The sequence below is a fragment of the Ceratotherium simum genome, chromosome 20 (assembly GCF_057802395.1).
Source record: "Ceratotherium simum simum isolate JZ-2026a chromosome 20, ASM5780239v1, whole genome shotgun sequence".
Taxonomy (NCBI): Eukaryota; Metazoa; Chordata; class Mammalia; order Perissodactyla; family Rhinocerotidae; genus Ceratotherium; species Ceratotherium simum.
Window position 1 is genome coordinate 36,440,057 of NC_141919.1, and position 24,600 is coordinate 36,464,656.

General features: G+C 39.7%; 1 protein-coding gene across 16 annotated transcripts in view; it reads right to left on the reverse strand.

Moving 5' to 3' along the window:
- The window catches only part of BNC2 (basonuclin zinc finger protein 2), a 414,875-nt gene that overhangs the window by 118,466 nt on the left and 271,809 nt on the right, over window positions 1-24,600 (reverse strand). For 14 of the 16 annotated variants that reach the window (XM_087444633.1, XM_087444632.1, XM_087444628.1 and 11 more), the window contains one exon: window positions 2,137-2,372. In XM_087444633.1, coding sequence (XP_087300759.1) covers window positions 2,137-2,372 — 236 coding nt within the window. Of the gene's footprint in view, window positions 1-1,210; window positions 1,327-1,493; window positions 1,622-2,136; window positions 2,373-24,600 lie in introns of those variants that run through there. The other 2 variants (XM_087444642.1, XM_087444641.1) reach the window with 2 other exon arrangements.

Consider the following 24,600-nt stretch of genomic DNA (forward strand, 5'->3'; position numbering starts at 1 on the left):
TCTCTTGCAATTTTATATCTTTAAATCCTAAGCCCTCATACAAAAAGAAATATGGAGTACACCTTCTATGCTTGCCTTAGAGATATCTTGAAACATTGGGGAAAAATTAACACCTAAATAATAATTTCAAGTAAGACAAAGAACAGGCACTGGTCAAGACAGAACATGAAGACCACACCACAGAACAACTAGCAGATTCCATATTTACTGCCATCAAAATGCCACAGAGAACTGGGTTATTGAGATGGCAAACAATCATAGGCATGCACATTACCTATTTGTTTGGACAGAAAGAGACCATTCATATACTCCAGATATCTTAGGCAAAAATATACACGTGGAAGTGAAATACAGCATTGACGATAGAACGAACCATCACAGCAGAGGCAGTGAAGATGGTACCAGATGGGGCACAATACTTCAGGTTTTGAATAAAGGAAAGAGTGCTTAGCCAAGCTAACAGTTCCATTCAAAAATCTGCAGGAGGTTTGTTCCTTCCTATGGGGTAAAATCCACCCAAAAGAACATTACTAATCTTGTCGTGGAAACGACTGCAGAGAGATGTGGCACTGATGCATCTCCAGGCCACTATTATCAGGGACTGTGAAAGTGGTATTCCACGTTTTATTTTTCCTGGCCCCTTTCACCTGGACCTTGTACCCCAACAGGTCCCCTGACGACCCAGGACTCAACTTTCCACTCACCCCACTGAAACATCCCCATCCTGAGGCAAATGAGATAATGCTTGTGAAAGTCTTCTATACACTGAAAACGTAATATATAATTATTACTCTTATCATCAACATCTCATCTTCTGAGGGCCAAATTTCTGTGCCTTCCAAGCTGACATCCCAACTGAACCAAGAAACAATTCTATGCTAACTAAAGCAGTCACAGGAGCAGACAGGTTATTCCACCTCCCCTCTTTCTCTACGTCCACTCATCGTTCCTCCTCTGCTCTCCTGCCCTGCCTAATAGCTGGAGGTACCACACAGGAGAATGACAGGAATGTGTGTGTTTTTATGCCAGGTTAAAATGAGGGGGAGACTGGAGGCACCCCTACTCATCACATACCAAGCTGGCAGCCAAGGCCTCACACACAACACAGGGTGGCTCGGGGCATAAATAAGGCTGGCAGAGCCAAAAACAACTTTTTTTTGAAGGGGTCATTTCTCCTGGTATTATCCCCATAGGAAATTTCAAAACTCACTTCAGATTCTACCTTCTCAAACTGTGATCTCCTCTGGCAGGAGGGAGGACTTCTTCATCATCCAGTGTGGTCTTTGGATCCTGGGGTGTCCCAACATGCTGTTTTCAACATTTACCCTTCAAGGGTCGCAGGAAGACAGATGGCCATAAAAACATTTCAGAGGCAAAGTACACAATGCAAAACGACTCATGACATACTGCAAAAAATGACGGAAAAAGGCAGGGATGTCGGGTAGGGGAGAGTGGAGGATGCGGGCCTCCCGGAAAAGTCTTAAGACCCTTACCAGATCGGAAGTGACACTGACACAAAGAAGGGGCTCAAGGCTGGAAGAACAGGTGCTGTGAAGGCCAATTCTATACCCATGTCTGCAGGATTTGGAAGGTGTGGGTTGAGCGGTCATGAAAGCATGGGGTTTACAGAGGTTACAGCTCTTCCTTTGACTGGGATGAGGAGGCAATAAACAGGTTACACAGACAACCAAGGAAATACCAAACCTACAGATTAAGTGTGAGAACAAGCCCAACTAAACCCAGATGAAGTGAAATCTGAGATTTTCACACACCCATCACCCACCTCAAAGAGCCCTCCCTTTTCGCAGGGCTTCAATAAGACTTGTTGGAGAAGCCAGACAGCTCATGTTGTAGGGAGAGAGAGCTGAATTAAAAAAGATGCAAACAACACAATACTAGGCAATAGGCTGCTTGTTCTGTCTAATATATACCACTGAGGCCCAATACCAGCCTGTTGGGATATCACTCCTTCTTTCCAATTCCCTGACAAGCCTGCCAAAAGGACCTTTTTAACCAGAAGAGGGTGTGCGTGCCTGGGCCTGTGAGGGGCAGGAAGGAGACCAGGTTTGCCAAGGGCTCTCACCCAACCCCTCCCAGAGCTGGCGCCAGACACCAGCTTCAACGTCCTCCCCCTACCTGAAGGATGTACCCCCGGACGTAGTCCCGCAGAGTCCAGCCCAGGCCGTGCAGGATGTGCAGCACCTCCTCTTGCTTCAGGACACTGAAGAGACGGTCCAGCAGGATCTTTAGCCGCACGGGCACTGCTTGTGTCCCATAGAGCATCAGGCTGCTGATGTCGAACACCACATTGGACTGCACGATCTCCACCTGGGTGGGGTGGTACAGGTGCTGCGTGCTGAGCTTATCCAAGGCTGTGGCGGTCCCCCCGAAGTTCCGGAGATCAGTGGAAATAGAGAAAGGGAGAGGACAGAGAAAGGAGAAACAAGTTACTGGAAGTTATCTGAGTTCCATTTCTACAGATGGATGATAACCACAGATGTTTAAGCAAGATTTCGCAATGTAAATAGTTCTCTTCCCACCTCCTGCTGTTTTGCCTCTTTTTTTTTTTGTTGATTCGGTATGTTTATAAACTGCAGATGACAGCAAACACAAAACACATTCAACTTGCAGAAAGAGAGCCACTGAGGGTATTTCTAAAGATTTTATTTATTTATTTTTCCCTCCAAAGCCCCAGTAGATAGTTGTATGTCATAGCTGCACATCCTTCTAGTTGCTGCACGTGGGACGTGGCCTCAGCATGGCCGGAGAAGCGGTGCGTCGGTGCGCGCCCGGGATCCGAACCCGGGCCGCCAACAGCGGAGCGTGCGCACTTAACCGCCAAGCCACGGGGCCGGCCCACTGAGGGTATTTCTAAATGACTGTGGCCGGCTCTAAAAACCTGACTAATTAATTTGCTAATTGAACTACGGGTCAGCCCAACTCAACTATGGCTCAACCCAAGTTACCATGGTGCCCTCCTCCCTCAACCAAAGAACAAACAATTCCCAGCTCATGCCATAAAAGCAGGCTCAACCAATACCAATTTTGAATAAGATTCACCCCTTATAACACCTGAATGGTTTAAAGAGGAAGAAGAGCGTGTTCTTTAGACCACAGGGGTAAAAGGGCTAATTTAGAGGGAATAAAGAAAGCTGACATCCATGTGGAGGGCTAGTAATTTAAGTCAAGTTAAATTAGCCAAGGGTGATTATCCCAAGACCCAGTTCTCCAAATTTTCCATCTGCTGTACATGTGTTAGATAGTTTAGTGTTGACTGGCATGTTCTCTAAAAGTTATCCAGGAGAAACAAAAGAAATTCAAGTCACAACTTAGTCATGCTGTCAATAGCTCTGACAATAGTTTAGTATCGGAAAAAAATGACTAAAATCAAAGTTTGAGAATTTCTACTTATTTCAGCTAATTGTGTTATCTCAGGAGAGAAAACCGAGGATGACCATTCTCAGAGTAAATACTTTTAATGAAACTAGTATTTCAACAATTAGGTCTTTTTCTCCTCAAATCGAAGAAATTACATCTCTCTTCTAGATCTAAAAGCCAAGATAAGGTCAAAAATTCTATTCTTCATCCTTATCTAAGTTCATGGGAACCCTATGGCAGATAATGTAATTACATTTTTCCTCAGTTTCTCTAAAGTGAACAATGAAGATAACATTGTCTCATCTAGAAGGCTCAAAGAGAAGCTGCAAAGATTAATTAGCTAATTCTGAGCCAGTCTTCCTCAGCAAAAAGAGGAGGATTAGTACGGATGTTAGCTCAGGGCTGATCTTCCTTAAAAAAAAAAAAAAATTAATGAGCTAATGAATGAGAGGTGCTTTGAACTCCTTGAGAGAACACCAAAGCATTAGAGCAACTGTCAGAATGATACACAAATGACCTTCTAGAGATTAAAACAGATAAACATGTGAGCCTGAAAGATGGTCATCTAATCTCATGAGTCAGGCAAATGAATATCACACAACCACCACCAGGCTCAAATCGTAGCTATACCTGTGAATACCCTAGGTTTCCGCAAGTCCTAAACCACTGCCTGGCCTTTCTCAACGACTCTTCCTAACACTGTATCCCACAACAGTATAGGCTACTGTACATGTGCATGCTGAGCAACTCCTATTTTAATAGACCAGTATTTCTGCATATTAATGCAGCTATTTAAAAGTGCATGCACACACACGTTTTTCAGTATTTCAAATGTATTTTTTCAGGGCTCCTCCTCCACTCTCGTTTCCTCCTGACTTGTGGTCACTAGAGAGTTCATGTACTCTTGATAAATTGCTTTCTTACGTCCACAGTGTAAAGGCCCTTATCATTTACCCGCTGGCTTCATTCAACACATTTACTCCCAGGAATACTTTGTCAAAGAGTTCGGGTTTCCTCATACTTCATTTCTTGCAGCTGATTTGTCTGATCTTTCCTATTCTAGTGGTTAAGTCAACTTTGAATAAATAGCCTTAAAAATTAATTTAACATTTGAGAAAGATAAGGGATTCACAAGCCCAGGGACTGAAGTCTTCTCTCACTCCACAGGGCATTTAGATTGCAAAAATGCAGGAAAGAGGTATTATTATCCCTGTTCTTCTTCAAGTACAGCTTAACCACTCAGCCTTCTGAGGAGTGGCTGCTCTGCTTACAGAATACAGTGACCAGATTAGAAGACGTCTGCTCCTTCTCCATTTCCCTTCAGCAACCCTCTTGGCCTATATCAAACGCTTCTTCACAAAACACGCTGCTATGATCACAACAAATACGAAATCAAGAGGGTTCAGTAGAGGGGAAATAAAATGACACGAAATCCTGATGTTTGCCCATGTGTTTGGACCTTGTATCTGTGCATTAAGTATCTGCAGGTGTGTGTACCAATGTGTTGGAGGGCCAGGTGGAAAGCTGTCACTCCTCTCCCTCCCACTCCTTAAAAAGGGCTGGCAGCTTTGGAGGATGAAGAGGACTCAACTGTTCAGGGTACAGAAACAAAGAGAAGTTGTTCAGAGAGTTGAAAGAGCACAGGTCAAATAGGTGAGGCAACAATATTCCCCTAGATATGCTTTTGAGAACGTCAGAGAGTGAGAGTATTATAAGGACATTACCTGATTCTTCTTCATAAGTATGCTATATGTCAAGAAGTAGGAACGCTGCTATTAAGACATATAAATATATAGCAGAGGTCAACTTTTTCTGTAAAGGGCCAGACAGTAAATATTTTAGGCCTGTGTGCCATAAGTTCTCTTTCACAACTACTTACTTCTGCTGTTATACAGTAGTTCCCCTCCCTTATCCGTGGTTTCGCTTTCCATGGTTTCTGTTACCCGTGGTCAACCACAGTCCGAAAGTATTAAATGGAAAATTCCAGAAATAAACAATTCATAAGTTTTAAATTGAGCGCCGTTCTGAGTACCGTGATGAAATCGCGCGCTCTCCGCTCCCCCTCACTCAGGATGTGAATCATCCCTTCATCCAGCGTGTCCACTACCTGCCCATTAGTCATTTAGTAGCCATCTTGGTTATCGCCAAGATCAACCGCCACGGTATTGCCGTGCTTGTGTTCAAATAACCCTTATTTTACTTAATAATGGCCCCAAAGCACAGGAGTAATGATGCTGGTAATTCAGACGTGCCAAAGAGAAGCCAAAAAGTGCTTCCTTTCAGTGAAAAGATAAAAGTTCTCAACTTAATAAGGAAAGAAAAAAAATCATATGCTGAGGTTGCTAAGATCTACAGTAACTTTTATTAAAGTATATTGTTATAATTGTTCTATTTTATTGTTAGTTATTGTTTTTAATCTTTTACTGTGCCTGATTTATAAATTAAACTTTATCACAGGTATGTATGTACAGGAAAAAACATAGTATATATAGGGTTCGGTACTATCTGCAGCTTCAGGTATCCGCTGGGGGTCTTGGAACATATCCCCCATGGATAAGTGGGGACAGCTGTAGAGGGAAAGCACATAAGACTTAAACCATGGGTGTGTCTGTGTTCTAATAAAACTTTATTTACACAAATAGGCACCTGGGCACATTTGGGCTCTGATATGAAGGATGAAAGGATGGGCCAGATATTTAGAGAAAGTCAACAGTAGAAAAGGAAAAAGCCCTAAGAGTGTGATTTAGGGAGCAATCACCTGGGAGATGAGCCACAAGACGCAGACTTGGAAAATATTAGACTGCCCAGCTTGCCGATGTCAACTGCAAGTTTCAGCATAAACATATCATCAAAGATTACGATCTGTCAAATGTCTTGAAAGTACCAAAATTTTCTGCTTTATAATTGTGGGATCATACTGAGTCACCAAGTTGTCGACAACTTTTGGGGCTATCTCCTTGGTGAACAAACGGTAATTGATGATTTTTTTAAGTGTCGTAATATTGGTAAATTGAGAACTAGACTTCTGCCTAATGTCATGCTCCTCCTATCTGCCTGGCTGTGGAGGATTCAAGTCTGGATCTTAGCAGGGTTAGGAATATGGGTAGGGCCAATGAGGATAAACGAAAGGAAGGGCAAGGACTTGCTCAGCAGGACAGAGTGGGAAAAGATGGTCACCCTTTTATACTTTATGGGCCTAACCATCTGCTAAATTGTCCTATACCAACAGTATTGCCAAAGTTCCATTTTCAAATGAAATCCTAACCAGAAATTGGGTATACAAAATATATAGAAGTGAAGCTACTCTTGCTAACGCTAGAGTGAGCATGGATTAGGGAACTTCCAACTATTTGTTCTCTCTTCTTCCCTTCAACTTGTTTAAGCATCTCAGCAGGACCCCTCGAGTTCCCAGCAGCCCAGTTTGAAAAGGCACTTTTCTACACAATAAGATGATATTATTTTGCCTCCTTTGCATGTACTCCCCTTCATTCTGGTAACAGAAACTGGATTTCCCTTTGGGGAACCATTCTTCCCCTACACTCAGTACCAGTTATTTCACAGAATGAAAGATTCCTTAAGCCAGGCCTGGAAAACCAGTATATCCCAGTCCCCTGGCCACAGCAACTGGTTCAAGAATGGGCAAGTGACCTAAGTCTGAACAGTGAGATTGAATCCAGGATTTTAGTGAGAACTAAAGTTTAGTTAGAACTAAGTTCTTCTCTTTCCCCAAATTGTATAGCTGGTAAATATGCTTGAGAACAAGAGCCACATGCAGTTGCAGCTGGGCTGCAAGATGGCCTGAGAAAGACCAAGTGCTGACAATATTGTTGATCCAGAAGATACGGATATGGCAGTGCTTGAGGCTGGTACTAACCCTGTAATTTTCAGTGACACAAGCCAACAAAATCCCTCTCTCTCTCTCTCATGTCTGCTTGAAGTAGGATTCTACAACTTGTATCTAAAAGAGCCTTGTCTAAGACAACTACCTTTTGGGATACTTCTCCAGCCGGATACCATGTAATTTCCAAGTAGCTGTCAGTGGTTCAACTAAAGGTATGTTAGCTCCAAGCTAAATGCAATTCTCAATTTCTCCGATAACTGCAATGAGACTATTCTTAACAATTTCATATCTTATACAAAATTACAAAGGATGATGGACGCCTTCAATGTTAATAAGTAAAAATAATTACGTATTTGGGGGGAAAGTAAAGGAAATGACCATTTAAGTAGTAACTAAATGTCACGCATCATTCTAGGAGGTTACAATGATCTCATTTAATCCTTTAAAAAAAGTTAAACACACACAGTATTACTATCATTGCCTATTTGGAGATCACAGGCTCAATGAGGTTAAGTAACTGGCCTAAGGTCACTTAGTTATTTCTCCCAAATTCTGTTTCTACCACATGTTCAGATAAACAGTCAATAAGAAACTCTGGAAACTTGTAAGTCTTCATCATTTTGGAAGTCCCTAACTCCCAGCAATCTGGGCTTCTTGCCCGTCACTCTGCTGAAGCAAGCATTTCAAAGGTCACCAACATCTGCCTTACTATGCAATCCAACAGCTTTCGTCCGTCATTATTCTCCAGGATCTCTCCACAGCAGCTGACCTCACTGATCACCACTCCTCCTAAAATGCTCATCTCCTTCATTCAGGCATACATTCATTCATTCACCTGCACTTAACAACTTGTCACCAAGGCAGGTGCTGCATGCAGATGTGAAAGTAATTTATGTGGTGGCCTCCAGCTTCCAAGGTAGACAGATGCAAGCAATATAAATGCTATAAAAGAGACTTGATCAAGTACTGTAGGACACAGAAGACAGGGCAACTCTGCCAGGAAGGCACGGTCTTGTAGGACAACTAGGAATTCAGCAGACCAGACAAGAGGAGAGTAATGTAGGTAGATGAACTAAGGCGGGGTTCTCAAACATTATGTGCACGGAATCAGCTGAAGGGCTGGTTAAAACAGACTGCTGGGCCACCTCCCTCAGAGTTTCTGACTCATTGGGACCAAGAATTTGCATTTCAAACAAGGCTCCACAAGATGCTGACGCTGCTGACCAGGGACCGTACTTTGAGAACCACTGAACTAATGGGGTGTGTGTAAGAGAACTAAATATCCAAAGAATGTGTAACACTTTAGGCAAATAGCTGGAGATAAGTCCAAAAATGTCAGATGCACAGACTGTAAGGAGCCTTAATACTAAAGGCAAAAACCTGTGGAAAGCTTATAAGATAATTTTATTTCTTGTTCACAGGATATAGAAAATATTAAACATTTTATAAGGTGAAAATGATTATAAGTTTAGACATAAAAATCTGACACGAGTCCAGAAGTTTAATTCAAGCAATGGTTGTCACCTTGGGGGACACGGCACATGTTCAGCTGTTAACAGCAGCTGACAAAGGTGCTGGATGAACCTCAACCACAGAGCCTTAACCCCCCTAAAGAAGAGTCCATGTTTGGTTTGAAAAATTACAAGAGGTGACGCTGACATACACCCTAGAAACACCCCACACTGAAAATCACAGAGACAGAGTTGAGGGCAGGGATGGCCTAGAGTCAAGTGAACAGAGTAGTGAATTTCTGCAGTACTCCACTGGGAGATGCCTTGACTCAGTGGATTTCAAACTATGATATGCCCAAACCTGGGGTATGCATAGGCCTTCCAAGAGGAATGCAGACATAGGGACTCGATTTCCAGATCCTGCAATCCCATATATTTCTCTTTCCTAAAAGTGAGAAACCTGAGAACAGGCCTACAGGCTCCCAGAGACTATCCATTCCCGTCCCTCTTTTGAAAACTGTACCCTTCCTTCTTTACAAAATAAAGGTATACTCGGACTTGACTTACACAGTGCACTGGTCCAGGGTATAGAACTCTCTTGGGTGCCAAAGTAATTGATTTGAATTGCTATGTGAAAGCCTCCTTTAACGATTAATATATGCACCAAGAACCTGGAAAAGTGCCTTCTTTCCCTGACTATACACATACAAGTAAAGGGTAGCTAAAACCTGATATTTGGGTCTATGGTGGAATATTCAGAATTCAGATACAACGTGAAGTGGGGCAACAGTAATGAACTCACCTCTTGCATTCTTGTCTATTTTAATAACGTATCACTCTTTAGAAAGTATCCTGTGAGAGCAAAGCAAAAATGTCCGAGACTAAAAATGGCTTTTTCCCCGATGTACTCGAAGGTAAGTGATTCTTTCCAACTTTTCCTGATACTCATCCCTAGGAGGTGTCATCACCTGGGAAGAAAAGCCCCTGAACACATGTTAAGTGATGCCAACTTCTTTAAATTCAGTTTGAATATTTTCCTGGACCTACTAAATTTATAAGATAAAATGGATAAATCCTGTGGATGGAAGTTTTACATGATTCCCTGCAGAAACTATGTGTATCAATTAATAAGGTAGTTACAACCCATTTAATCAAATATCAAAATATTTATTTCAGTTATGTTTATCATTTCATCTTTAAAATTTTCTACATCTTGTTAATAAAAATAAAATTATAAGTTATGATCTAAATGCCAAAGCACTTAATTTTTAGCAGTACATAACTTCTCCTTTCATTAAATACATAAAAAGTTTGACCATGAGATCTAGCAAAATTAATAAATATTTTTATATATGCCCTTTAACTAATTTGTTCCTAAAGTCCAACACCAGATTGTGATACACACATGGAACCATATTATCAAAGTAATACCATGACTTCTAACATACTCTTCACTTCACAAAAAACCTTAAGTTTTACATTATAGCACATCATTACTAATTAAGTAATGAGAAATCACACTTCTATTATAAACTGAATAAATTAATTTTATTAACTCCACATTTTATTCTGAACTGTTTTAGTGATCTATCCTACGAGATGCAGTCCATAATTTATTGATGTTTTTATAATTTTTCTCAAAATGCATATTAATAGATTTATTTGGACTGAAAAGTGAGTTCAATTTTTTCCAACGAAAATGAAGTCAGATTTGGCAGCCTAATTTGACCATGAGCACTGGTGGAAATTTTCATCAATTAAGATAGCTAAATCTGCAGTGATAAGATAAAAGTGTCTCCTTAAAAAAGAAAACATTTTGCAGAAGTTATTTGAATAACTAATACAGTAATTTTATTTCCCCAATCTTGTCTGTATATACTAGAATAAACGACATGCCTCTAAATGAAAGACTAACAGCTGAATTCATAAATAGGCATTTGGTATGTCTTGTGAGTGTCTCTTTCCAGAAATTGAGAAAGTGAATGACTATAACAACTTCTGGGTAATAAGGTGGGTGATTTCTATTTCTTTCCTTTTAACAAAACAAATAGATCATTGTATTAATTTTTGGCATAGAATTTGAAATGATTTCTAAGAACTGAAAGATGATGTGATAAAGTTCCTAGTCCCACCAATTCACATGAACAGGTGTCTCAGCAGTTACATCTGTAAAAATGAAAACTGGGCCTAGAACTGATAGTGTACTTTTCCTCTTTCTTAGAATGAATCCATGGACACATGAACTAATCTGGGAAGAAAAGAATTTACAGCCCCATCCATTTTACTGACAGACGTATTTCTAACAAAACTCCACTTTGTGTTTAACAAATTATGAAAATTTATATTATTTATATTGCTTTGATTGTATTCACTTGATCAAAATTAAATAATAAAATTTCCATTTATAGATATATTATTTTCTTAATTTTCACTGCAGACAAGTATGATAAGTTGAATGATAAAAGACTTTCCAGCAAACATATGACTGCATTTATGGTAATGTTATTTGGGGGAAATAAACTGGAAATAAGAGTTAAGGAGAAAAAATAATGACTTAAAACAATGATTTAAAGTTCTCAACGTTTAAAAGTGCTTGTTGTCCTCCAGATTAGAACAGAGTTTCTAGGGCCAGACTCCAAGGGTTCAAATCCCAGTCTGCCACCTACTTGCTATGTGACCTTGGCATGTTACTTAGCGTATGAAAATGTTAAGATGGCTCTTCGTTTCCAAAATTCTTTTGGGGTCAGGCAAGCCAATAGCTTGAAGACCACAACCTTAATTCAAGGAGAAAGGAAAGAAGATAGAATCAAGACCAAACCAAGAAGTAGGGGAAAAAAAATAGATGCTTGGAGTGAAGATGAGGCAGGGTTACAGGAGGACTGAAATTTTCTAGTTTGGGGGAATCTGGAGGGAAAATCAATTGAGATGCAGGGGAACCATCAGGATTCCAGAGGAGCTGCCTCTTTAGGTCTCCACCTGTGATAATCCACCTCTAGGAATCCAACTACTCTTACACTCTGCAGGTCATCCCTAACCTATAAATTGAGCTCTATCCGAGCTACACGCCCTCAACTCCAAACACGTCCTTGACCCCTACTGCTGTGAAAGACAGAATTAAGAAACTAGGCCAAAATGCTTGAAATCAAACCTTTTTTTTTTATTATTTTCTGATTGGATATGTCATAGGTGCTCATAGAAAAAATATAAATTCAAGAAAAAGGAAAACAAACAAAAGACAATCATCCATAATCCCACCACCCAAAGGCAACTACTGTCTACATGTTGATGTGGTTGCATCTACTTTGTTCAGTCCATAATTTCATATACAATCATGCACCACATAACGACGTTTCCGTCAACGACAGACTGCTTACATGATGGTGGTCCCATAAGATTGGTACCATATAGCCTAGGTGCGTATTAGGCTATACCACCCAGGTTTGTGAAAGTACACTCTACAATGTTCGCACAGTGACGAAATCGCCTAACAACGCATTTCTCAGAATGTACTCCTGTCGTTAAGCAACGCGTGTCTGTAGTTGAGCTCACACTATAGATAGAAATTTCTATCTTGTTGGTGTTGTTTTTCTCACTGAACATTATATAGCAAGAACATTCAAAATTATCTCTGACTACTTAGTACCCGCAAATTTTTCCACTTCAGTTTTCCCTGGATCAATCCTTCCTTTCTGGCCTAACTTCTACCACTTAAGTGCAGGTTTTTAGGCTCTCATAACTCCATTACTGCAAGTGACTCCCGGCTGGTCTGGTCTACCTTTCTTCTCTCCGGCCTAATACAGCCTAAATATAACCTTCAAGTCAGTCTTCTCAAAATACTGCTTAGAATACGTCGCTTCTCTGCTCACAAGTTTCCAATGTTGCCCCTCCAACACAAAATCCTCAACCTGGATCAGAAGACCCTGGACAGACTGATTTACTTTCCATCCTAATAACTCTGACATAGGCCCTCTGTTCAAAGCAAAGTGAGAACCCACTGCCTTTCAAACATTTCTAGCACTTTAATATTTGATCACTAAATGAATGTTTCCAGGCCTTATGTGAAGCTTTGGAGATTTAGTGAAGAACGAAACAGATATGATTCCGGCCCTCTTGAAGTTAATAGACTACTGAGGAAAACAGACTTTTAAAAAATATACATTAACACAGAACTACAAACTGGGCATGCGACATGAGAGCATAATTTAAACGTGGGGTGGGGGTGGAGTGTTCCAGGCAAAGCCAGTTCTACTAGGACATCAACAAGGGAGAGAGTAGTTGAAGATGAGGCTGGAGAGACAAGCAAGGTTGCATTTGCTGAGCTACGTTTTTCAGATTTTTATTTTCAATGCCATTCCTTAAATGCCTTTCCTCTTTCTTATTTACCTTGTTTGACTACCCTCTTCTTCCAGCTTCAATTCAAGTTCTATTTGCTTTTTCCATGAAGCCTGGAGAGGTTCCCTCATCTAAGAGCAAACTGTCTTAATAATGATGGTGCTTATGTGTGCCAATCATGTACGTCCCAACCATATGCTGCTCAATGACTGGGTCTCTTATGTGTCTGTTTTATCACAAGAGCTTGACGTTAAGCAGCAACCATATCTCAAACATAACCACTCAAGAGTGTTCAGTCCTCATATCATTAAATGGATGAACACAGTTAAGTGTGCATAGAACAGGAAAAGGCCATTATGTATTTGCACTGAAAGGCTAAATTGAAGATTCCACTGTGCCACCAAATTCTTAATTTCACTCATGTCTCTTTCTCAACCCTCTCCTTTGCTCCCTACACTTCTCTACAGAACAGTGGGGGTGGGTAATTACAGCAGTTTAGTGAGTGATGTGAGGCTGCTGGCCAGGCAGGAATTCTGACTAAACTTTCGCATAATTTATTCCTTTCCCTAGCACATCAAGCATTATTTGGGGGCATCCAATGGATTCCTAGGTAAAAACAGTATAAAGTCTAGAATTGTTTAAGAAAACGAGCTTAACATCAGGGTACAGAGACTGGATCATGATGCACAGACATCATGAAAACAGGCATTATGAAAATCATAGTGCAAATCACTAGATTAGTGATCAATGTACGTGATTTATGGTCTTATAGCTATAGAAAAAGATATAGTATAGACTTTGAAAAGGGGTCAGAGAACAGTCAAACAATAAGATTGTAAGAATAGCATGTACAAAGAAAAGATTATCTTTCTTTTGTAAAAGGCCTAAAGAAAAAACAGCAAACAGATAAATTAACCTCTTCTTAGTATGCAGAATTTTACTTGGAAAAAGAAAAGGGTTTAACTGCACAATATGGATACTAGTTAGAGAAAGGAAAAACAATTCATACAATAAGAGCTTCTTAAACTGTGAATTAGGTTACTGAGGGAACATAATTTACCTGGATTTCTTTAAAATGCCAGAAACAGAAGCTTAAACTAGTAAGTTTCAGGCTATAAAACAAAGAAGAAATTGAAGCCTGGATATAATTTCAATAAACACTTTGATAGGATCTATAGTTTTCCAAAGGAAAGTGGTGGCTAAGCCACAAGACCCAAAAATGACACATAATTCTGGATGAAGAAAACTCATTTCTGTTAAGAACAGAATCACCTTAAGGACAACAGCCAGAATTTTTGTGGTTCATTAATATAAGTGTGTCATGTAAATGTAAAGTAAGTATAAAATGCAACGTGAAATATGCAATAAATGTAAAGTAATATATGCTTTTAACTATATTGCTGACTTAAAGAACAAAGTAACGTCCTTTATAAAATTCAGTTTTCAAATGTATAAAATAGTGCTGGGGGTTGATGAGGGGTGGTTATAAAAAAAAAACTTGCATCTATTAAATAAAATGTGAATAACTATTTTTTATTTCAATTTTTAATAACAGGAATTACTCCCCAAACCTTCAAATAAATTAAAATAAATGTAAACCTGTAATTCTACAGACTTCACTTCTAATATTTTCAGTGAAGGTCACAGAAATAAGAACATATTCAGATACTTTTTTTTCTTAATGTAGGAGTATAAAAGTGCTTTTCACTGATCCTAGAAAATTGGCTCTCAGTGATAGTTTATAGTTCTTAGTTTTCCACAACTTTTTAAAAACATAACTTTCTTTAAAAGCCAAATTCAAGTGACTTAGGTGGTTTTCACAGGAATATGCTCAAACAGTTCAGGTCCTCATGTCCAGTGGACTCCATCTAATAGCTGTTCAGCCATGGCTATGTGAGGCGTATAGCCATTCAATAAAATAAGAAGTGAGAGAAGCAGAGTGATTTTTTCAAAGCCACCTACTTTGCAGAGTAAAACAATTAAAAATTTGTATGAAACGGTCTAAAAGGAAACCTTTTATTGCACTAATTTCCAATCTTGCCCTTGATATTTTTAAATTTTTAAGTGCTAATTTGAAGCAATTTTATGAGTGAAAAAAAAAAACATTAAAGACGCCTTATTCTTTCATCTTGGGAGAAAGCCAAGAGAGCCTTAAATTGCAAGGCTAATTGTTTCGAGAACTCCATGTCCCTTGCCTCAACCCTCCTTAGGATTCCAAATTATAACAGCATCAAGTGGTCAGTTTTCAGGAGCTCTGGGTCCAAGAATATTATCTTAATTTTCAATAGATTAACATTTAACACATGTCTTTAAGGGATTGTTTTATGAAATTCTTTCCAGGATCGCTTTAAGAGTTCGAAAATAAGTTGTTAGTGACAGGATTTTATTAGAGCAATTTCTGGGGTCAGATTTTTAAGTTTTGATTACTTATACACAGAGTATTGTTCTCTTTCAGACTTCAAATATCCAGGCCACAACCTCTGAATTTATGAGGGTGGGTGGCTCTTCATGCTTGTTAATATGACCAATAATTTCCAATTATATCACACTTTATAACATCCACACTATACCCAATATAACGATATGTCATTTCAACGTGGCTAGCCTATGAACTTCTACAGGTTTAATGGGATTTTGCGTATTTAGAATTTCATCATAAAGAGGCCCTTTGGAATCATTATAACATCAATCCTTTCCCATTAGAAGACTCAACTCTCGTACTAGGAAAGAACATCAGGGCACAAGGCAAAGGCTTAACCCACCCATAGATTGTAAGCCAGGTCCTAATAAAAGCTGTAGCACTTGGGGAGATTAATAAATGGCAATGATGACATATTAAAAACTTTTTAGCGAATCGAGAGATCAATCATGAAGGCAGACAGTGATTGTTATAAGGGGAAAATTCCTTATGACTTGAAGTAATATTTAGATCTGCACGTTTTATTCACTACTTTTGGTAGAAAGAACTATGTAATTAGGAGCAAATTAAGAACAAAATAACTCACGTTCCATTTAAGTCACAACTTTCTAACTGTAACTGTCAAGGTTGAATTAATTAGGATATTTAATACCAAGGAAAGACAAGGCTTGCTTCTAGAATTTTTTTAAAGAAAGAAGAAAAGGAATGATATGTAGCTGAAAGAGTTGATCCCCAAGCCTGCTGATAAAAACTGTCAGCCCTTATGTGCGAAGGGTTTATTTTTTTCTTGAACAAATAGTGTGTCAGTGATTTTAAGTCAAAAAAAAAACTCCAGTGAGCCTCCATAAACCCTGATTGCATTTCTATACCTTAAAAACCTTATGTGAATGATCCTTGATTTTTTTTCTTGTTCCTTAATACATGAGGGATAAGTATATGAATACTCTTATGGTCCATTATGAATGTGATTCTAAACTATAGGGAGAGAAGAGGAACAAAAGTAGTGACAACGAGACTCCATTGCCCTATGGACGTTAACCATCCCTAGCTGACATGTAGCTTTGAGAGTATGTGGGTATGCACACACCAACACCCACAATTAGTCCAGGGTAGAATTTGAGCTCCACTTGAGACTATATAGGTAATATTTCAAACTGATTGGCATTTCCCCCCTGTGGCCTTATGCATAACAAAGTCTTCACAACAGACTTTGGAAATTATTAAAGTCTGACTGAGGCACACATAAAAGTAGACTGTCAACGCTTGAGTCTTTGGTTTTACTCCTCCTCCTTCCTCTTCCTTCCATGGCCCACTTCTGGAGGCCCGTCTTTCCTCAACTGCAGCAGCTCCATCAGAAGGCGGTAAGGGGAAAAGAGAAAATTTAATCTGCAAACTTGACAGTCAATCTAGGAAGAGATTTGGTAATTGAATCTACTTGCTGAAACCAGGTTTGGGGATTATTATTATTACTGCTGCTGTTCTATCCCAACTCTAGTCGCCAAGGCCAGCTCCAAGTTGACTACACAAACCTTGCTTTATTTAATTTACATACCGATGAATTAAATGTATGCTGAATATAAAACACATCCCACTTTAAAGGTAACACTGAAATGTGCTGCTTGAACAGATCATGTAGGTCCTTTCTTTAAATAAACAAAAACCAGAATTCTTCTGTAAGAGAATAATCATCCTACTCCCAATTTATTAGTTTTAAAGACTTACTTGTCTTGAAGTAGCATATATCTATATAAAAATTTCACTAAGGAAACATTGTAAATGCAAGAACATATGCTTTTAACTCCATCAGACATAGTAAAGAAATATTTCAAAATCGAGAGAGAGCAGTGATACAAAAAGCCAGCATCTGGTAAGAAATACCTAAAAGAAAGACATGATTATATTCAGTCTTTTTTTTTTTTTAATGAACGTCACCTTTGTGTCACAAGTATTTTTCCTTCCCTCTCCCAGTAAGCCAGCCTGAAATCTCATTCTGAATCTATAATCAATCTTTTTTTTTTCCCACTATAATCCTTTAAAACTCTGGGCTATCACACACACTTTTGACACTGATGTGTGTTTTCTTCTGGATTGCTGGATTTGCTTAATGCATATATCAAGTATCAAACTGCTTTGCATCCGTCACTGGCGGGATAAAAGACCCTATATAAAGATTTGCTCATAAAAAAGGGTTAAGAAGGCAGTCCTGGGTTTTAGGAAAAGTCTAAACTAACCAATTTTTAAATGCATGAGCAGAAAATGTTAAGGACTAGAGCAATGCTTGCTGATTTTTCCACTAATATGATTGACGTATGGTTAAGCAGCAGGGAAACCTTCAAGTTACCATCCCATCCACTACCAGTTGGCTATTTGACATGTATGAGCTATCAACAAGGCTAAATATCTCTCTGAGTTTAGGCCACTGGCAAAACAAAACTATTTTTTATCATTACAAATATTTAACAGAGTCCAAACTTTCAGAAAATAAGTCTCCTGAAATGATGTGAACAAAGAAACAGAGGGGTTTAGCTCTTTGAATTCTGGTTACCAATTTGATAGTAATAATGACTCTAACTTCTAATCAGAAGAAAAGTTCTATCAATCAGGACCAATATACACAACCCCCAAAAAAATCCAAAATTTTAAATGTAGCAATTTTTCCTTTCGATATTTTACTGTATTTAAAAACCAGTAATAGAAAACACTTGCCAAGTTCATTTAGTCTCTGACTGAGGCACACATATGTGATCTCCTAATTTACAGCTTGCACATACAGATGTTCACACTTAGTAAAAGGGCTTCTTAATAGCTTTTTTTAATTAAAAGTGTGCTGATAATAGGTGTTTTAAACATATCCAAACAACACAGCTGAACTGATAAATGCCTGTCTTCAAGCCCCTCCATGGCTCACATCGTGGCAAGATTTTATAGGAGAGAAAAGATTATGATTCCATCACATGTATATAGAATAAATGTTACCCAAAAAAACCTCCAAATGAAATCTTTCATTAATTTTTCTCTCTATGATCTGTTTCCAAGTAGAAAATGTTAGATTGCTACTAGGTGTATGTAGCCGAAAGCAGAACCACGCCGCTGCTCGTTGCCTGCAAGGTTTTTTTTCCTTTGCAAAACTTTGAACCCCGTCCAGCTTTGACACACTGCCTCTTCAGTTAATAACTATCAAGTTTCCCCTTGTCTCCTGTCTACTTTTCTTTGAGGCAATTGCGCACTCAGCACCCCGAGATAATAACACACATCTATAAGATAAAAGCAATGGCATTAATGTAATTGTCTGCCTCTCTCTCTTTAGCCTAATCTTTTTTTTCCTTCAGTTTTGACTGCCTGTGTGACACCTGTTTTTGTCTCCTCTGATCCTACGACAGGTTTTCCGCTGACAGGGTTTTTGCCTGACAGAGATTCTGCAGACAAGAACATAATAAAATATGAAGAACTGCTTGTCAGAGTTTCTGCCAATGCTCACATGAAATAAAGAAAAAAAATGACTTTTTTTCTTTTTTTTTTATAAGGGGCCCTGATGATGGTCGCTTTTGGCCCATCAGGAAAAAGACCTCCCCGGCTAATTTCTTCTCCAAGCCAAACAGGTGTTTTCTTTAATGTTAGAGGTTGATTTGTTTTTTAATTTTTACTGATAGTAGAAAACATGAACAGCCGGCGGGGGGAGGGGAGAATTTCTTACCCTCAGATTTTTGCAGGCAAAGGAGTATTTATTCAAGAATAAAAGTAGAAGATATTTCACTCAAGACCATATCTTCTGAATAAAACAAAAATGCCAGCATCTGTTAATGATCAAACAAATTTAACTTCTCTAAAATTTACTTCTTGGTTAGTTAGGCTACTAAAACCTCCCACCTACCTTTCACTTGTTTTGTTGTCTGAAGACACAGAGGGAAATAGCAGAGTGAGGGCTGGAAGAGAGAAATGCAGAAAAGGGACTCAAGGCAAGGTGTTTGCAGGCTCTGCTTAGCACTCAAAACCGGAAGAGGCTGCTGGAAAAGGAACTGGCAAATCGCAATCAGAGACTTTTAGGTACACTTCAGAGTTTCCATAAAGCTTTGTTCTGAGCACTCCATGTGGGAGATGTTCCACGTGGGAGATGCTGCAGTGGGCATCAGCACAGAGAGATGAAGAAGTGACCTCCCTGAGCTCCAAGCTAGCAGACGGATCACAACTACACAGAAACCACCCTTCCGGTCTCAGCCAAGTGCACAGAGAGCATACAGAAGGGAACACAACTGCTCCTGGGGGCGAGGGGGATCCCTCTTCCCTTATGACCAGGGCAGAGGACAGACTGGACAGGATCAACAGTGCAGCAACTGTGAAGGCACGAAGGCTGGGAAAGAGTTTACAGCGATGAGGGAAGGGAGGACAAGAGCCTGACTTGGCTTTTTAGGATTCTTGCACCAATACGAACTACCCTACCAGCAAACCACTTCCACCTAAGTTTCATTCTCCACATACATTCTCTCGCACCTAGAACAGCCATGTCTAATAGAAACATAATGTGAGTCACAAATGTAATTTTAATTTTTCTACTCTCATTTAAAAAATAAAAAAACACATAATGAAACTAATTTTTAAAAATATATTTTAGGGGCCGGCCTGGTGGTGCAAGTGGTTAAGTGACCGCACTCCACTGCGGTGGCCCAGGGTTCGCCGGTTTGGATCCCGGGCGCACACGGAGGGACGTACTGTTTGGCAAGCCATGCTGTGGTGGCTTCCTCCCATATAAAGTGGAGGAAGATGGGCACGGATGTCAGCCCAGGGCCAGTCTTCCTCGGCAAAAACAGGAGGATTGGCAGATGTTAGCACAGGGCTGATCTCCTCACACACACAAAATATATATATATATATTTTATTTAACCCAATACATCAAAAATATTATCAATACGTAGACAACATAAGAACAATTCTTAATGAGATATTTTATATTCTTTTCTTTTAAGATTACATCTCCAAATCCAGTGTATACTTTATACTTACAACAGATCTCAATTTGGACTAGCCCCATTTCAAGTGCTCAGATCCACAACAGGGGCTTTCTTACTAGTCAGCCAGTTCTAGAGTTTCCTTTGCATTGCTTGGCCAGTTGAATTTAAGGCCCAACAAAACCATCCTTTCAATTAGGTGGGTTTGCACTTGCATTTATAGTGTCACTTGACCATACAGCAGGCTGGGACACCTAGGAGGCCAGGAGTAGTGATTTCCCTGGGTATCAAGGAGCAGCTCCAAGGAGAGAGGGACCTTACTACTGGGCCCCTTAACAGATACCGCTCATGAGTCTATCCAGCTGTGGTGGTGAACACCTTAAAATACTTTCTATACAATGCTTTGGCTATATGTTCACTAACTAATAACAGATTCATTCAAGAAGCCTTTGAAGAGTCACAAACATCTACCCTCCTGGAAGGCAAAACCTGGCAAGGAATGGGATGCATAAACAACACTTTATGCCTCCCACCATACAAGTCAGAATTTCTCTGATGTACCACATTAATCTCATCCAGTGAATTCACTCTTCAATAAAGTGGGGGTTGGGGGGGCCATGCCCAAGCTTAGAAGAAGTCATCACTTATGACACAAGAGAGAAGGAAGAATGGTGGAGCGTATCCACATGATGTGATATACGCTGAGGCGTACTGGGTCCCTATGACCCAGCAGAACCTTTCAGGACATCTGAATAGTGCATCCTGAGTAAAATGAGAGGCGCTGAGTGTGCTTCATTTATAACCCCTTCAATTTGTGTTCTGCTTAACCTGGTGAACTCCAGTTAATTAAGCTGTTCCTATAAACAATTAAGCTTCCTACAGGATCGTTAGCAAGATATAAAAATTTATGATGTAATAAAGTGCAATAAAATGATAAAGTGGCTAGCCCATCAAAGCACTTCACATGCAAGACTATAGGTGTGAAAATAGGCAAAGGTAGCCTTCATCCTGTCTAAAATTCATCTACTTCTGGTTTTTAGACTTCCAACAGATAAGTACTCTTACAATTCATTTCAACTGGTCTGCGCTTCTCAAAATGTGACTATAGGGATCAAGTGTTTCCAACTTCTGTTCAAGCAAGGGCTCAAATGACTTTTAGGGGAAATGGAAGGTAAGGAACTGGACTGGATTTGCCAGGACAACAAGTTCACCTGGGGAACACTTGGCCCCACAGCCAAAAGAACTGGTGACCTAAACTCTGTGACTGGGCACTGAAGAAACCTTCCCTAGAAGGAGAAAGAGGCTCAGACCATCATCTTCCACATCTGCACCATAAGTGAGGCTCTAGATATTATCATTAAGTCCACTCTTTCATTTTATCTTCCTCACAACCTCACTGTGATATTTAGGTACATTCCTATTATTATTTGAATTTACAGATAAAAGAACTGGGGCTTACTAACTAGAGACTGAGGTGGGATTTGACCACGTGCCTGGCCACACCCCATTTTAACCACTAAACTATGATTAAGTGGATTATCTCATTTAATCCTAAGAAGGACTCTACAAGCTAGGAGCTACCATTATCCACATATCACGGAGGAGCAAACAGAAGAGTAACTTGGCCACAGTTCTACTGATAGCAGGTGATGGAGCCAGGATGCGAACCTAACAGAGCTGTACTCTTACCTGCTTTTCTATCACGCCTCCCATTTGTGTACCTGAAGTGTCTTCATACTCTGGGGCTCTAGCTCTGCATGTTTCAATCTCAAGATCCTCCCTAGAAACTCCTCAGCAGTGGACCGGCACTGTACCGTTTAGAGGCCCAGAATTTACCAGATGTACCTTAAGTTCCAGCTGAATAAAATGGAGCTAGAAAAAAAATCTGGGAAGCTAACAGGCAGAGAGCCCAGGACTTTGAAAGGGAGGCACTGTTTGTGCTGTGATTAAAAAAAAAAAAAAAATTTAGGGAGTTCAAAGCCCCATCCCAAAGGTGGGCAGGCTGAGAAACAAATCAAAGCAAGCAGCTCAGGGACACAATAAGAATATAGTTAATGCAATTAATCAAGCACCAAACCTTTGCATTTGTGAGGACGTCCTCCCTTTAAAGCATATCAGCTGCGATCAGGGAGTAAAAGGAGAGAAGCAGAAGAGGACACGGTGCCCTCAGGTCAAGCAAAGAAGGTTCCTGTGCCAGGCAGGAAAATGGCCTTGTTTTTGCTCTCTAGAGTAAAAATAAGTGGAGAAATGTTCAAGGACTTTGTGCGTGGAGAGACCAGGACCCAGCTGCCTCACCAGAGCTAGGAGCTGATTTCCTTAACTAAAAGAGAATGTTGCAGCTGGGCAAGCCAGGTTTCAGTATCACAATCTGAAAGAACTAAGCCTTCTAGAAAGCATTAGTTCCCCCCTTTTCCAAACCAGTGCACCAGGGGAAGAGGACTGGGTGTTTCTTTCCATGTGTTTCTAACCAAAGCCCTAGCCGCATGACCTCCTACATCTTCCCAAAGGATCAAGTTCTCACTTTGCCACTGTGAAGCCTACATTTACTCTCCCGTGCTAAGGAATCAAGCCAGAACCTTTCTTACACTTTTCACTAAATCCTAAATGACCCCCCACAACAATTCTCTCCCAAAGCAAAATTCACTCTTGTTGGAACAATCTTCAGGGCAGCAAAGGAGGGCCAGGGCTTTCCCGTAGGTTAATATCTGGGAGCATTACCTTCCTCTGTCAGAGGAAACTCAGCTTTATTCACCCTCCTCTCTTAATTTTGACAAATTTACGAATTATCTTATAGAAACTGCTGCTGAGTTACTCAGAATGAGCATGATGTCATGGAAATGTCATGCTTTATTGCTTATGATAGAAGACTTCTATTTGGGGTGGGAGGGGGAGAAGACTGGGGAAGAAAGAGGATGGAGAAGGAAAGGTTACTGAGGCTTCAGTTGTACTGGCTTTTGGACTCAAGTCAGGGAGAATATTACAAAGTTACCAGTTGGGGATAAACTACTTTCACAGATGTTTAGACAATTCTTAAGAAGAGCACAGACTGGGACAAATAATAAAGACATGTGACCTTTCATGGGGTAAAATGAAAAATTACTGGTTTTGATCCACCCTGCTTAAGTCCATATAAAGTACCAAGCTGCCAACAAATTTGAGGAATTTGTAAACACAATACTGAGATCTTGTGAGTCTAAATGTAGGATTGACATAAAAGATTTTTGATAAGAGAATGCTCAGAAACCAATGGCCCTGATTTACTCAACTTAAGCCTAACTATGATTTTCTTTTAGGTGTCAGCTTGCCAGATTTAGCAAATAAAAACACAGGATATTTGGCTAAATTTGCATAGTACATTCTTATACTAAAATAAATTATTCATTGTTTACCTGAAATTAAAATTTAGGGGCCAGTCCGGTGGCATACTGGTTAAGTTCGCACGTTCTACTTCGGTGGCCAGGCGTTCGGTGGTTCAGATCCTGGGCTCGGACCTACTCACCGCTCATCAAGCCATGCTGAGGCGGCGTCCCACATAGAGGAGCTACAACTCTACAACTATGATATACAACTATGTACTGGGGCTTTGGGGAGAAAAAAAGAAAAAGAGGAAGATTGGCAACAGATGTTAGCGCAGGGCCAATCTTCCTCAAAAAAAAAAAATTTAATGTGATGTCCTATATTTTCCTTTTTTTTATTAAGATATAACTGACATATAACATTGTATTAGTTTTAGGTGTACAACATATCCTATATTTTCAATTTGGGTAAGGGTCTCTATAAATGCCTCTGTTCTGATAAGACATATCAAGTAAAAAGCTGAGAACTCAAATTCAATGATGCTGAGAAAAAAAGAGAAAAGTTACTTCAGTGAATTACAAAAAAGAAAGGTTTGAAATTAATGGATTATATGAATATTAAGTCTTACAGTACATTAAACCATAAAGCTGGTTGGTATATGACACTAAATTAACTTTCTACTGCTCACCATTTCCTGTGGCACAGAATTGAAGAACCGAAGGATCCCTGGCACAGTACTTTACATACGATGTACGTTTAATAAATATCTACTCACTGATGATGCCGATGATGCAATTCAAGTCTGCTCATTGACATTAAAAAAATCTGAATAGTTTAGATACTGGCAAGAAAGCAGCTGGCCCGATGAACAAATAATTAAAGTAGGACTATCTCTTCCTTGAATGAACTGCAAGTAGTAAAGAGAAATCACATTTATAG